The sequence below is a fragment of the Phoca vitulina genome, unplaced genomic scaffold (assembly GCF_004348235.1).
Source record: "Phoca vitulina isolate PV1807 unplaced genomic scaffold, GSC_HSeal_1.0 scaffold101, whole genome shotgun sequence".
NCBI classification, from domain to species: domain Eukaryota; kingdom Metazoa; phylum Chordata; class Mammalia; order Carnivora; family Phocidae; genus Phoca; species Phoca vitulina.
The window spans coordinates 306,927-322,472 of record NW_022589804.1 but is presented as its reverse complement, the minus strand read 5'-3'; the positions used below and the strand labels follow the sequence as shown (position 1 = coordinate 322,472).

Genomic DNA, 15,546 nt, shown 5'->3' with positions numbered 1-15,546 from the left:
TTGCCAAACCTTAAGCTTCTCAGTTTGATGAAATTGCTGCTGAATATCTGTGTACAACCTCAGGGCAGATCACCACACAGATTCTCAAGGCACATCTTCTCCTAACATATTACTTTCTTTAGGAGAAATCTATCTGGTAATATACCCTAGCCCCTCACAATGATGGAGTTTTGGATATAGATGGAGTTCATTGGGGTGACGTCTGGAGCCCACCACCAAGAAGGAACTCTGGAAATGTCTTTGGTGCAAACAGGTGGTTTATTAAAGCCCAGAGACAGGACCCATGGGCAGAAAGAGCTGCTGCCCTAAAAAATAAATCTTAACACTAAGTTCTCAGTATAGAACTCTCCAAAAAACAAAACCTAGTAGTAAAAAAATATGAGTTTTTGAGTCAGAATGGCTGAATTTGAATCCAAGATCCATCAGTTAGGTAAACTTTAGTAAGTTACTTACTCTCCCTAAACTTCAGTTTTCTGACCTGTAAAGGGGGTTTAACAATATTATTTTATCCTTGTAAAACTGTGATCCCTGAAGACATAAAGCATCTAAATCATTTTGAATTTATTCTTGGCATATAGTAAGCATTATGTAATTATTTTAAATTACAGTTAACATTAGTAGCATCTGCTTACTCATAGTTCATTTTATGATAATAACCCTGACAGGCAAACAAGCCATTTAAATAACAGAGTGTAAACCAAATTTGTACTGAGAGCTTTCTTGGTGTCCTAATATTCCACAGAACATATTATCCTCACAAAGGGAAAAGAATAGAACCCAGAGCTTCCTCAGACCATGGCTCTCTTCTTTGTGTGATAGGAATGACTAATCGAAAGTCAGGATAATAATGTGAGGCCATGTTTCTGCTGCTCTACAACTGTAGGTACTGGAACCCAGTACAGAACAAATTGAGCCAGGACTTATATGAGAGACCCATATAATACTGCCGTCTAAACCAGTGGTCTCCAAAATCAGAGGAGAAAAAAACCATTTTGAACAGGCACCCTGAAATAAATCATAATTTATGTATATGACCTACTGTATTGACAAAGTACATTAGAAAACATTCTGAGGAAAGGATTAACAGCAGATCTGAACTTTTCTCCAAACACTGTCTCCCTGGAAACATTTTGGGCTATGATAAATGGGGAAAGCCAGCTGAGTTTCCAGGCAACATTGTTTATTATTGGTGGAATGCATCTGGACCAGGAGGGTTATGAGTGCACTATAATATCATTCAGGACACACAGACCTCAGTTTCCTGTGTGCAGTGTGTTCTCACAACTGAGGGCATCCCTTGAGGAGACTGGGGCGGCTACCAAGATCCTGGTTCCTGTGGAGCATGAGCCTTATGCAAAGCAAGGTAGTCCATGCCTACCCATATGGTTTATTCATCTTGAAACTGAGTTACTACGTGGGGGGCAAGGGAGAGGAGGTGGGAAATGATTCCTAACCAACCAGAGGGATCCCCACAGAAGGACCTGATATTAACCTATTGACTTATGTTTCCTGTCCTCTATTATTCTGCTCAGTCAAGTGAACCTGATGCCAGATGATGGCCTATTGTGTCATATTAATGTGGGTCTCAAGACAAAACCACAGTCCACTTGGTTATCATGGAGATATATGCATACACAGGTATATTATTTCCTTCCTCTAAGCTAATAGATTTTTTTTTTTTTTAAAGATTTTATTTATTTATTTGACAGAGAGAGACACAGCGAGAGAGGGAACACAAGCAGGGGGAGTGGGAGAGGGAGAAGCAGGCTTCCCGCAGAGCAGGGAGCCCGATGTGGGGCTCGATCCCAGGATCCTGGGACCATGACCTGAGCCGAAGGCAGACGCTTAACGACTGAGCCACCCAGGCGCCCCAAAGCTAATAGATTATTTTAAGCACTACACCTTTGAGTAAACTGCTTGGGTTAACACACTTTTCAGAATATTTGGGGTATATTCTTTGTAACAAGCTTAGGATACTCTCTTTTTTTCCTTTGTGATCTTCTGATGTTTTTGACAGATCCTTGTCTTTGGTCATTGTAAACCTTTGGCTTTCTCTGCAACTAATATCACAGGTAGGCCTTTTTATTTTTATTTATTTATTTTTATTAAGTTTTGTATTTTAATTCCAGTATAGTTAACATACAGTGTTATATTAATTTCAGGTGTATGATATAGTGATTCAATAATTCTATACATTAGTCAGTGTTCCATGAACCCCAATGTTTATAGCAGCATTATCAACAATAGCCAAACTATGGAAAAAACCCAACTGTCCATTAACTGATGAATGGATAAAGAAGATGTGGGGTGTATATATATATAATATTATATACATGAAACAGAACATGAACACAGGGGAAGGTGAAAAAAAGAGAGGGGGGGAGCAAACCAAAAGAGACTCTTGACTACAGAGAACAAAGTAAGGGTTGATGGAAGGAGTGGGTGGGGAATGGGCTAGATGGGTGATGGGTATTGAGGGCACTTGTGAAGAGCACTGGGTGTTATATGTAAGTGATGAATCACAAATTCTATACCTGAAATCAATTTTACCATATATGTTAACTAGAATTTAAATAAAAACTTGAAATTAAAAAAAAATAGTCAGTGCTCAACATGATAAGTATACTCTTTAATCCCCATCATCTATTTCACCTATCCCTCTACCCACTTCCCCTCTGGTAACCATCAGTTTGTTCTCTATAGTTAAAAGTCTGTTTCTTGGTTTGTGCCTCTCTTTTTATTTTTCCTTTGCTTGTTTGTTTTGTTTCTTAAATTCCACATACGAGTGAGATCATATGGTATTTGTCTTTTTTTGACAGACTTATTTCACTTAGCATTATACTCTCTAAGTCCATCCATACTTTGCAAATGGCAAGATTTCATTTCCTTTTTATGGCTGAATAATATTTCATTGTATATATATACTACATCTTCTTTATCCATTCATCAACTGATGGCCACTTGAGCTGCTTCCATAGTTGGGCTACTGTAAATAATGCTGCTATTAACATAGGGGTGCATGTATCTTTGATTTAGTGTTTTTGTATTCTTAGGTAAATACCCACTGCCAGATCATAGGGTAGCTCTATTTTTAACTTTTTGAGGAAACTCCATACTGTTTTCCACAGTGGCTGCACCAGTTTGCATTCCCACCAACAGTGCAAGGGGGGTTTCTATATATCCACATCTCTGCCAACACTTGTGGGGTTGCTTGTGTTTTTGATTTTAGCCATTCTGACAGGTGTGAGTTGATATCTCACTGTAGTTTTGGTTTGCATTTCCCTGATGATGAGTGATGTTGTGCATCTTTTCATGAGTCTGTTAGCCATCTGGATGTCTTCTTTAGAGAAATGTCCATTGATGTCTTCTCCCGATTTTTTAAAGCTTTATTTATTTTTTAGAGAGAGAGAGTGTGCACATGAGGGGGGAAGGGACAGAGGGAGAGAGAGAATTTCAAGCAGACTCCCCACTGAACGTGGAGCCTGATGCAGGACTTGATCTCAAGACCCTGACATCATGACCTGAGCCAAAATCAAGAATCAGACACTTAACTGACTGAGACACCCAGGCACCTATTCATGTCTTCTGCCCATTTTTTAATTGGATTATTTGGTTTTCGGGTATTGAGTTGTATCAGTTCTTTATATATTTTGGGTACTAAACCTTTATCAGCTATATCATTTACAAGTATCTTCTCCCATTCAGTAGTTTGCCTTTTAGTTTTATTAATTGTTTCTTTCACTGTGCAGAAACCTTCTATTTTGATGTCATCCCAATAGTTTATTTTGCTTTTATTTCCCTTCCTTCAGGAGGCATATCTGGAAAAATGTTGCTATGGGCTGCGAGGCCTTTTTAAACTAAAAACTGGTAATTCCATTCTTACAAATTTTGTAGCAGCAAGACATAAGGAATTCCTAAAAATACAAACACTAAAATACCAGTAAGAAGTCTTCACTTCTTACTAACTTTCTCTTAGAGAGTATCAGGATATAACTATAGAGGGGTGCCTGGGTGGCTCTGCCAGTTTAGCATCCAACTCTTGATTTCGGCTCAGGTCATGATCTCAGGGTTGTGAGATCATGCTCAGCATCGGTCTCCATGCTGGGCATGGAGCCTGTTTAAGATTCTCTCTCTCCCCCTCTCCCTCTGCCACTCCCCTCCATCTCCCTCTACTTTTCTCTCTTAAAAAAAAAAAATCAGAGGGGAGATGAACCACGAGAGACTATGGACTACAGGAAACAAAATAAGGGTTTTAGAGGGGAGGGGGTTGGGGGGATGGGTTAGCCCAGTGATGGGTATTAAGGAGGGCATGTATTGCATGGAGCACTGGGTATTATACGCAAACAATGAATCATGGAACACTACATCAAAAACTAATGATGTACTGTATGGTGACTAACATAACATAATTTTTAAAAAAAGGATATAACTATAGAGGACTTTAAAAATTGCAATATTGTGGGGGCACCTGGGTGGCTCAGTCGGTTAACCATCTGACTCTTGATTTCAGCTCAGGTCATGGTCTCAGGGCCCTGGGATCAAGCCCCACGGTGGGCTCCATGCTCAGCGGGGAGTCTGCTTCTCTCTCTTTCTCCCTCTCTCTCTGCCCCTCTACCTGCTCACTCTCTCTCTCTCTCTCTCAAATAAATAAATACATCTTTAAAAAAACCTGCAACACTGTGGGAGAAGTAACTCAGTTTTTTTTTTTTTTTAAAGATTTTACTTATTTATTTGACAGGGAGAGAGAGCACAAGCAGAGGGAGCGGGAGAGGGAAAAGCAGGCTCCCCACAGAGCAGGTAGCCAGATGTGGGGCCCGACCCCAGGACCCTAGAATCATGACCCAAGCCTAAGGCAGACACCTAACCAATTGAGCCACCCAGGTGCCCCAACTCTTTCAGTTTTAATACACTTTTATACTACTTTCATTAAAATATGCTATGCTACAAGTAGAACTATATCTTCATTCTTGAGACTACCCTCAATTCCAAGTAACCAAATAATTTTACCACTTCCTATGAAAATTCCTATAGATTTATCTTTCATTACCCCATTTTTAGGTATACATGTTTTTAAAAATATTTAAAAATATTTTTTTAAACTTACCCTGAAACATGCAACATCAGCAGCATGTAGAAGACAAAGAAGAGATTATGAGTATACCAGAAGATGTCATAGTTGGAAACTCTGAAAAAACAAATAACTTCATTTCAATTCTACTTTACATTCCATCATTTCAGACACGTCACAATCGAAGAAAGTTAAAATAGGAGTTATCTCAGATTTATCTATTAGTACCAAAGTATTAACACACCATGCAGAGAGAACTGACAAAATTGTAACTAACACTTTATAATTTTGAAGGTTCTTTGTATTTCAAATAAAGATACATGGAAAGAATTAAAAGAAAATGTTTATTTTAAAATTATGATGATATAAGATTGAGGAGTAGGTTATAGGCTGCTAATATGTACTTTTACTGTCCTTTTGATCAATATTCTCAATTTCCAAATGATATCTAAAACAAATAATGCTCCCATCCCAATACATATTGTAAGAGTAGTCCAAAGGAAAGTCAAATTGAGAGAAATTAAAGAAATGCTCACTAAAGTTTTCTATTGTTTTCCTGAATGGCATATATGTTAAAAATTAACAGTGTTACTTACTGCCCTAGGGGAGAAACAAGAGTCTGAAAAGGAAGCGGTATGATAAGCACAATCTATGAAATTTTTGAGAAAAGTAAAAATACGAACAGTTACTTCATTTGATATGCCTGGGTGGATATTCATATTAGAATCTTGGAGGTGGAGGGCAGAAATTGGTAAAAGCTTCTTAGAGGATTCTGTTACAACCCCTAGAACCTTTTAGAACCCCTGATTTAGGCAGTATCTAATTGATTGACATTTACTTCATCCACAGCTTTTGCTATCATAAACAAGATCATTAACATCTTCGTAACATATGACTTTTTGCACATATCTGATTCTTTTTGAACCTAAATTCCTAGAAGTGGAATTGCTACATCAAAGGACACACATTCTGTTTTTGATACGCATTGCCCATTGCTCTCTGAAAACATTTATCAATTACAAATCCCACTGTAGAGGAGGAGAGCCTGTTACTCCAAACCCAGACTCCACTTAATATGTTTTCGTTATTTTGTATTAAGTGGAATTGGTTATTATTTCCTTTCTGTGTTATTTGCTTTTAATTCTTCTGTGATTTATCTCTTCATTATCCATTTCTACAGTGTATTTTTCTTAATTGTTGTGTGTAAACTATTTAAATTTTAAGCATGTACTAGTTCCATATAATTACAATAATTTATTATTGGGCAAAATTTCTTCTAAATTTTTAATGACATAAATTTTTTTACAGTTACCTCTAATTTATCTAGAATTTCATTCACATAAGCCTTATTTTCCTCATAACTTTGTAATGGCATCTTTATTATTCAGCGGCTTCATATATATAGCAAAGTGTCTTCCACGGCTTTCTATCAACTCTGTCATTAGGTCCAATTCCTTGGTCATTTTTTTTTCTTTTTTAGAGTTTTATTGAAGAGTAACTAATTCACAAAAAGAAACCACTCATATTTAATGTATACAATTTGAGGACTTTGGATACATGCATGTCCCCACAATACCATCACCACAATCAATATAATAAACATAGCCATCACCTCCAAAGTTCCCCTTGTGTTCCTTTGCTTTTTTGTTTTCGTTTTTGTATAAGAACACTTAAGATCTACCCTCTTAACAAATTTTTCAGTGCACATCATAGACATCATGTTGCACAGCAGATCTCTGAACTTATTCATCTTTTTTTTTTATTATGTTATGTTAATCACCATACATTACATCATTAGTTTTTGATGTAGTGTTCCACGATTCATTGTTTGCGTATAACACCCAGTGCTCCATGCAGAACGTGCCCTCTTTAATACCAAAGAGGGTCAATTCCTTGGTCATTTTTGCAGTTAAGTCCTCTTCTGTTTTAAGTTACTGAAGCTTAATCATGTTAATGTTTAGTAACCAACCGTCCTCCTTTTACTCCTCTCTGGAACATGTACTTGGATGTTCCCTCAGATGAACTTTAGAACTGTTTTGCTGAGTTCAAAAACAAACAAATTTTAGAACTGTTTTGCTAAGTTCAAAAACAATTTTGATTGGAACTGCAACAACCTATAACATGATTGAGGAAGAACGCCATCTTTATGGAGTTATGGAATAAAGACAGTCTTTATTCAAAAATCTCTACTTATTTCTCTCAGTAAAGGTCTGTTTTTTTATATAGCTTTCAATAGTTTCTTATTAAGTTTATTTCTAGATATTCCATGTTTTTGTTGCAGTTGTGAGTGGTACTTTTTTATTTTATTCTATTTCCAAACTGATAATAGCTGTTATATAAAAGCCAATTTTAATATTTGTTTTGTGTTCATTTACCTATTCTGACTCTTTAATCTGGTATAATACTATTTTTTCCCATAGTTCTCTTGGATTTTCTGGCTAGACAATTACATGTACCTTTCTGGAAATAATGATGACTTGTTGTTGCATTCTTTTTCATAATTCTATTTCTAATAATTATAAATGTTTCATTTTTTATCATATATAAATAATGGCAGAATTAAAAATATCACTTTGGTTTTTTTCATAATTTTCTTAGGAATGTATCTTTTGTTTCTTTGGTAAGTATGATCTCAGCTCTAGCTTCTATATTTTTTAATTCTATAAAGGAAATTAATTCTTAGTTTATTCTACTTATTCAAACTAGAGCTCAGATTTAATTACCACCTTTTAAAAATCTATTGATATGAAAATATGTTTGTATTCCTGTCACCTACTATTAAAATATATTACTTATTTTAATAGATTGACCACAAATGGACCATTGGTGAATTACTAGACTATATTCAACTACTCAAACTACGGAGCCATTTATTCACTTTATTTCTCTAATGCTTTATTTCTTCACTGGTAAAGAGAAAAGGTAGAAGATTATCTCCATGATCCATGGAATCCATGGGGATTCCATGATTCCCCCAGGGGTGCATGGGTGGCTCAGTCATTTAAAGCATCGACTCTTGATTTCAGCTCAGGTCATGATCTCAGGGTTGTGAGATCAAGCCCCACGTCAGGCTCTGCACCACCAGGCAATCTGTTTGAGGATTCTCTCTCTCCCTCTCCCTCAACTCCTCCCTCTCTGCGTCCCCCACCGCCATCTCTATCACTCTAAAATAAATCTTTAGGAAAAAAAAAAAGAATTCCACGGTTCCCCCAATAAAGCTTGGAGAAAAGTAGAGTTGGTTTTATAATATCTTTTAAGAAATGAAAAACGGGGCACCTGGCTGGCACAGTCAGTTAAGCAGCCGACTCTTGATTTCAGCTCAGGTCATTCTCTCAGGGTTCTGCAAATGAGCCCCAAGTTGGGCTCTGTACTCAGCGTGGAATCTGCTTGGGATTCTCTCTCTCCCTCTCTCTCTGCCCCTCCCCCCACTCATGCATGAGTGTATTCTCTCTATAAAATAAATAAATCTTTAAAAAAAAAAGAGAAAGAAATGAAAAACTAAAGATTAATAAACAGTCACTGAATTATTATGAGCACAAATGTAATGGCTCAGTTGAAAATAGAAGCTGATCTTTATATTCCATTTTATAAAACTCTCTCTCAATTAAAGACTTTTTTTCTAGATGTAGAACACTCATATTCTTCAATCTTGCAAATAAATGTCAGATGCCCTAATTTTCCTTCAAGAATACCTAAAACTGAAAAATGAAAGTTTTTTAATGAATGCTTTACTTAACTAAAAGAAAATTTCTCCCCACAAAATTGACACTTTCATGCACTGATGTTAGAGAAAGGTGATTTTTAATTCTTACGAAAAGTCTTAAAAATGTGCTTACAGTTTGACCCAGCCATTGTACATCTAGATTTTTTCCTTAAGACATAACTGAAAACGTATGTGTTCAGAAGTACAAGGATAGACTTATTTTAATACTCTGTTGGGTAGGGGAGCCTGGGTGGCTCAGTCAGTTAAGCATTAGACTCTTGATTTCGGCTCAGGTAATGATCTCAGAATCGTGGAATTGAGCCCCATGTCTGGCTCTGCGCTCAGTGCAGAGTCTGAGATTCTCTCTCTTCCTCTCCCTCTGCTCCCCAACCCCACCCAGCTTGGTTGCACGCGTGCTTTCTCTCTGTCTCTCTAAAATAAATATATAAAATCTTAAAAAATATTACTGGGCAATTATTTTCAAAGCATGTATGCGTGTGTGCATGTGTGTGCATTTCCATTAAATTTCACATCTCAACAAGTAGAATGATTTGGGATTCTTGAATATTATGTATTATCTCTTCTTTTTGCTTTCTTAACCAAAAAGTTTGACCAGAAACATAAGATGCTGTAAAATATTATGAAATAAGAATGTATCCATCAGAAAGAACATGTGAGAGTGCTCATGAAAATGTATACCTGCAGTTGCTCCAAGTCTTATAACTAGATGAATAAATATGCATGCAGATATTTCTGATTATTTTAACAAATGTCAACTAACCATATTTCCAAAGCTTCATTTAGACTACTACATTAAATTGCTGCAAAACAAACTCACACCAGGAAATGAGTTATAAAATGACAGGGATATATTCCTTTGCCTACATGTTGAATTCAATCTCATGTTTCATAGAGATACACTATCCTTCAGATGGATGACCCTGAAGAACTCAAATTTCCTTAGTCTTTAGAAATTCTCCATGTGTTTCCTTACCAACACAGAATATTTGACTAAAACAATGAGAATTTTCAAAAACAGGAAATGATACATAGAAATGTCTCTACTTCACTCTTAGTTATCCAAAATAGTCCATTGACCAGAATATTGATTGCATTGGCTAAGCACTCCAGTTAATCAAGACTTTTTCTACATATGAAAGTGAAGATAATCAGAGGAAAATCTAAACACTCTGGCCAGTAAACATTGAAATAATGGCTCTGACACTCACCGTATTGCGTATGTAGAAGCTGTAACCATCAGGAAGAGCACCAACACCATGCCGACCCCTGTCAGGCCAGGAACTATAAAAAAAAAATGTATATAAGTACATTTTAACTTAAAACATACTGAGAAAAAAAGTACAAAAAATTATTACCTTAAAATCCAAAGTACTATGCTGCTCTGTGGGAAGCCCAATTCAAATCGCCTATCTCCTTGTATGTTCCCTCTCAAAAAAAAGCCTTTTCAAAATTAGCGCAATTTCAAGGTACTTAGGACAAAGCAGTCTTTCTACCTTTAATGTAAGAGTCCGCCTTAGTATTTTTCAAGTATCCCACTCAGAACGGTGAATGTGTACATACTTCTATAGGGACGTGCTCTACCAAATGTACAAAGATCAAATGTCAGTAATGAAGACAAGAGACAGAAATTAAATATATGTTTAATGGGGAGGCAGGGAGGGGCAGCAAGGAAAAACTTCCAAAGGCATGAAGAAATTTTAAAGACTGAGTGTTAAGATGGGTTCATTATATTGATAGTGTTTGTTATATATATATTGATGGTTTCATGGATATATGCAAGAGTCAAAACTTATGAGAGTATGCATTAAATAGATGCAATTTATTATATCTTAATTATACATTAATAAAATTGTTTTAAAGGAGGAAAAAATATACAACAGGGCTGGGTTCACATGGAGCACCCTTTATTGTTTTGGTTTTCTCCCCCACTAAGTATTAACACTCCCTTACTCTCTCAGCCCCCCTTTTATGGAACTAGTAGCTGCTTCAGTTTCAATTCTAGTAATTTCTTTTGGGATTCACTACATAGAATAATTTTAATGAAAAAATAAAATCTAAAGCTTTCTAAAAACCACAACTTCAAGCGTAGAAAAAAAAATAGTAGATTTCAAGAAAAAAATTATAGTGCTGATGTTTTAAGAACACTTGCAGGCATATTTCCTTAGTATGGAAAATATGCTGTAATCAGGGCTTCTGATATGATATAACATCATTTTTTAACAAAGAAAAAACTGTGCAAGCATGTTGGTTTTCAAACTTAATACTGACGTGATACATGGCTAAAAATCCAATGTTAGCCCATATAGCATATCCAAAATGAATAGCTGATATGCTATATCAACAAGAACTAAAATCACAATAGTCTCATTTCTTACTATCTTATTCCTACCAAATAAAATATCCTGTCTATAAGTTACCATTATTTACTCTTACAATCACATAAGCAACAGTAAGTCCCAAATGCCCCAGCTGAGAGATTCCATCTTAAATCTATATGGAAAGCTACTGAAACAACTGTATCTCCAAAAGCACAGACGTCCCCCAACTTCTCTCCTTGCCAAAGAACCACCTAGGAAACAGAAGGGCCATCATGAACTATAAGCCACTAGCAGAAGCAGACAAGCTGGGAACGAGAGAAGAGCAACACAGGTATGCATCATTAGAATCCCAACAGTTTAGAAACAGTGGAAAATAACATTAGAAATCTCAGTGGAGTGGAAATAAGTTTCTACTTGTAAAGAGTCATATGAGAAATTAAGGAGTTAGTCTTTGTATACTTAATACTTGGATACTCTTTCTTCCTCAGTCTTCCCAATGTACCAGATTTGGAAGCCTAACAAGACTTCCATTTCCTGATGTGCTTAATCCAAATCATCTCTTCTCTACACTTTTTTCCCAGGGCACTCCCTTCTCCTCATTTTTCCCATTGCCCCAGGTGAGTACTAACTGCCTAGGGGTAAGAGAAGAACAAGATGACTGTACTAAGTTAAAGGACTAATAGTACAGAAAAATGTTACTTACAAAGAACAACATGCATATAAAATGACCCAGCCTTTCCACTCCCAAGTATTTCCCCGAAAGAAACACAAACATATATCTACATAAAGATTTGTTCAAAAATATTCATAGCCACTTTATTTTTAACAGTTAAGGCCTGTAGACAACTCAAATTTCCATCAACAAATGAATGGATAGACAACTGTAGTGTCTGTACCTGGAAAATTAATCACCAGTTTAAAAAAAAATGAACTATACGCAACGACATACATGAATCACAAAATTATTTGACCGAGTGAAAAAAGCCAGACATTCTCCCCCCTCAAAAAATCCCAAGAGCATAAACTCTGTGATTCCTTTTAACTGTGATTCCTTTTATATAGTATTCTAGAATGTCCAAACCATTCTCCAGTGATAGAAAGCAGATCAGTTGCTAAGAGGAATAAAGGGCAGGATGCATTATAAAGGCACAAAAAACTTTTTGGAATGATAGATATATTTGTCATCTTGAGTTTGGTCTTGATTTCACAAGTGTATACACACATCAAAACCAATTGAGTAATGTAATTTACATATGTATAGTTTAGTGTACTTCAATTATAACTCAATACATTTGAAGAAGAAAAAAAAAAGAGGAGGTCTTTCTCTCTGGCTTTAAGTAATTAAAAAAAAAAAAGCCTTATTTGACCAAATGAATAAATAAATGATAGAATCCCAGATGGCTCCATGATGTGAAATGTGTGGCTGGAGAGGCCTTTCTGATAATTTTCTTGGGGCTTCATTAAGGTATACTGTGTTTGCCCACAAGGTTTCCCATGTGGTTCTAAGTATGCCAAGGTTAGTTATGGAATGTCTACCAATCACTTCATCAGGACACCTGAAAAAACTGAGTATGTTTAGTGTAGAGGCACAATTTTCAAAGTATATTATCTGAGCATTAATTCCTTGAGGTATTAACTTCTATTACTCAGGTATTCCTTGAGGTATTAACTTCTATTACTCAGAAGTGTAATACCTATTCCTTGAGTCACAGGACACATGAGTATATTAAAGTCCCTGGGAAGTACTAGTACCGAGAGGCCAGTCTAAGTTTGAACAGATCTTTCCTCAAACATTTAACTAGAGGGGGGCGGAGCAAGATGGCGGAGGAGTAGGAGACCTGGATTTCGTCTCCTCTCAGGAATTCAGCTGGATAGGGATCAAACCATTCTGAACACCTACAAACTCAACAGGAGATCGAAGAAAAGAATAGCAACAACTCTTTGAACAGAAAAGCGACCACTTTCTGGAAGGTAGGACGTGCGGAGAAGTGAATCCGAGGCGATATTTGGGAGGATAGATGGCGGGGGAGGGGCCTCCGTCGGCCGCTTCTGGCAAGTGATAGAGCCGCGGAGCACAAAATCGGAACTTTTAGAAGTCTGCTCCGCTGAGGGACGTCACTCTGGTGGCGAAGTGGGGGGTGGAACCCTCGCGGGACAGTGTGGTCTCAGGACCCTCGGGGTCACAGAAAGACCGGGGGTGCCTGAGTGCGGCAGAGCTCCCAGGGATCGGAGCAGGGAAGCCGGCTGCAGAGACGGAGCCCAGGCGCGGGCTCTCAGCTCGGGGTTGTCATAAACCGTGATCCGCGGCACAGTCGGGCCACTGCTCCTCCAGCAGGGACCCAACAAGCGGCAGATCCGGGGAGACTCACCTTCTTCCCCCGGGAGGAGAGGTGCGGGAGCGCACCGCGGGGATCTGCTGGGTTTGGAGACTCCACCCGGGGTCGGGTGCCAGATAGAAAGGCGCGGTCACAGGCCGGGTGAGCGCGGAGTGTGGCCGGAGACCGGGGAGACGGGAGTGACTGCTTTTCTCTGGGGGCTCGCTGAGGAGCGGGACCCCGAGTTCTCGGCTCCGCCGGGTCGGAGACTGGGAGGCCACCATTTTCACTCTCCGCCTCCAAAGCTGTACGGAAAGCTTGCAGGGAACAAAAGCTCCGGAGAGCAAACCCGAGCAGATTACTTAGCCAGGACCGGCAAGGGCGGGGCAATTTTGCCTCCGGCAAAGACATTTGGGAACCACGGCAACAGGCCCCTCCCCCAGAAGATCAGCGAGAACAGCCAGCCAAGACCAAGTTTACTGATCAATGAGAACGGCAGAACTCCAGCGCTAGGGGAATACTGCACATAGAATTCATGGCTTTTTTACCATGATTCTTTAGTCTTTCAAAGTTAATTATTTTTTTAACTGTCTTTTTTTCTTTTTTCCTTTTTTCTTTTTTTTTTGAATTTTTCTTTCTCCCTTTTTCAACCAACATCTTATCAATCCCTTTTTAAAAAAAAAACATTTTTATTTTTCATTTTTAAAGTCATATTCTATCCCTTCATAGTAGTTACCCGTATTTTTGGCATATATATATAAGTTGTTCTCTCTTTAAAATCTTGAGATAGTTTCTTCTAACAGATCAAAATATACTCTAAATCTCTAGTGTATGGTTTTTTCTACTCCCCTGCCTGATCACATTCTCTCCCTTTTTTCTTTCTTTTTTTTTTTTTTTTAATCCTCTTCTTTCTTTTTTCAAACAACTTATCAAATCCTTTTTTAAAATTTTTTATAATTTCCATCTTTACAGTCATATTCCATCCCTTCATCATATCAACCCTTATTTTTGTACATATATAAGTTTTTCATTCTTTAAAATTTTGGGAGGGACTTTCTTTTAACAGACCAAAATACACCCAAAATCTAGGGTGTGGCACTGATCTATAATCCAGCCTGATCATATTTGATCACATTCTGTTTTTGTTTTGTTTTGTTTTGTTCTGCTTTTGTTTGTTTTTATCTTTATCTTTTTCTTTTTTCTTTTTTTCTTTCCTTTTCTTTTTTCTCTCTTTCCCTTTCTTTTCCCACTGCTTCAGGTCTTTTCTGATTTGTTTAGAGTATATTTTCTGGGGACGTTGTTACCTGCTAGCATTTTGTTCTCTCATTAATCTATTCTCCTCTGCACAAAATGACAAGATGGAAAAAATCACCTCAACAAAAAGAACAAGAGGTAGTACCGACTGCCAGGGACCTACTCAATACGGACATTAGTACGATGTCAGATCTAGAGTTCAGAATCATCACTTTAAAGATACTAGCTGGGCTTGAAAAAAACATGGAAGTTATTAGAGAAACCCTTTCTGGAGAAGTAAAAGAACTAAAATCTAACGAAGTAGAAATAAAAAAGGCTATCAATGAGGTGCAATCAAATATGGGGGCGCTAACGGCTAGGATAAATGAGGCAGAAGAAAGAATCAGTGAGATAGAAGACCAAATGATGGAAAATAAAGAAGCTGAGAAAAAGAGAGATCAACAACTACTGGATCACGAGGGCAGAATTCGAGAGATAAACGATACCATAAGACGAAACAACATTAGAATAATTGGGATCCCAGAAGAAGAAGAAAGAGAGAGAGGGGCAGAAGGTATAATGGAGCAAATTATAGCAGAGAACTTCCCTAATTTGGGGAAGGAAACAGGCATCAAAATCCAGGAAGCACAGAGAACCCCTCTCAAAATCAATAAAAATAGGTCAACACCCCGACATCTAATAGTAAAACTTACGAGTCTCAGAGACAAAGAGAAAATCCTGAAAGCAGCTCGGGAGAAGAGATATGTAACCTACAATGGTAGAAACATTAGATTGGCAACAGACTTATCCACAGAGACCTGGCAGGCCAGAAAGGACTGGCAGGACATATTCAGAGCACTAAATGAGAAAAATATGCAGCCAAGAATA

At 37.5% G+C, this 15,546-nt stretch overlaps 1 protein-coding gene across 1 annotated transcript in view; it reads right to left on the bottom strand.

The window, feature by feature from the left end:
• The window catches only part of NOX4 (NADPH oxidase 4), a 160,696-nt gene that overhangs the window by 111,544 nt on the left and 33,606 nt on the right, over positions 1–15,546 (bottom strand). Inside the window, exons 5-6 of the mRNA XM_032397656.1 lie at positions 10,001–10,073; positions 5,105–5,185 (exon numbers count right to left, since the gene is read on the bottom strand). Coding sequence (XP_032253547.1) covers positions 5,105–5,185; positions 10,001–10,073 — 154 coding nt within the window. The remainder of the gene's footprint in view (positions 1–5,104; positions 5,186–10,000; positions 10,074–15,546) is intronic.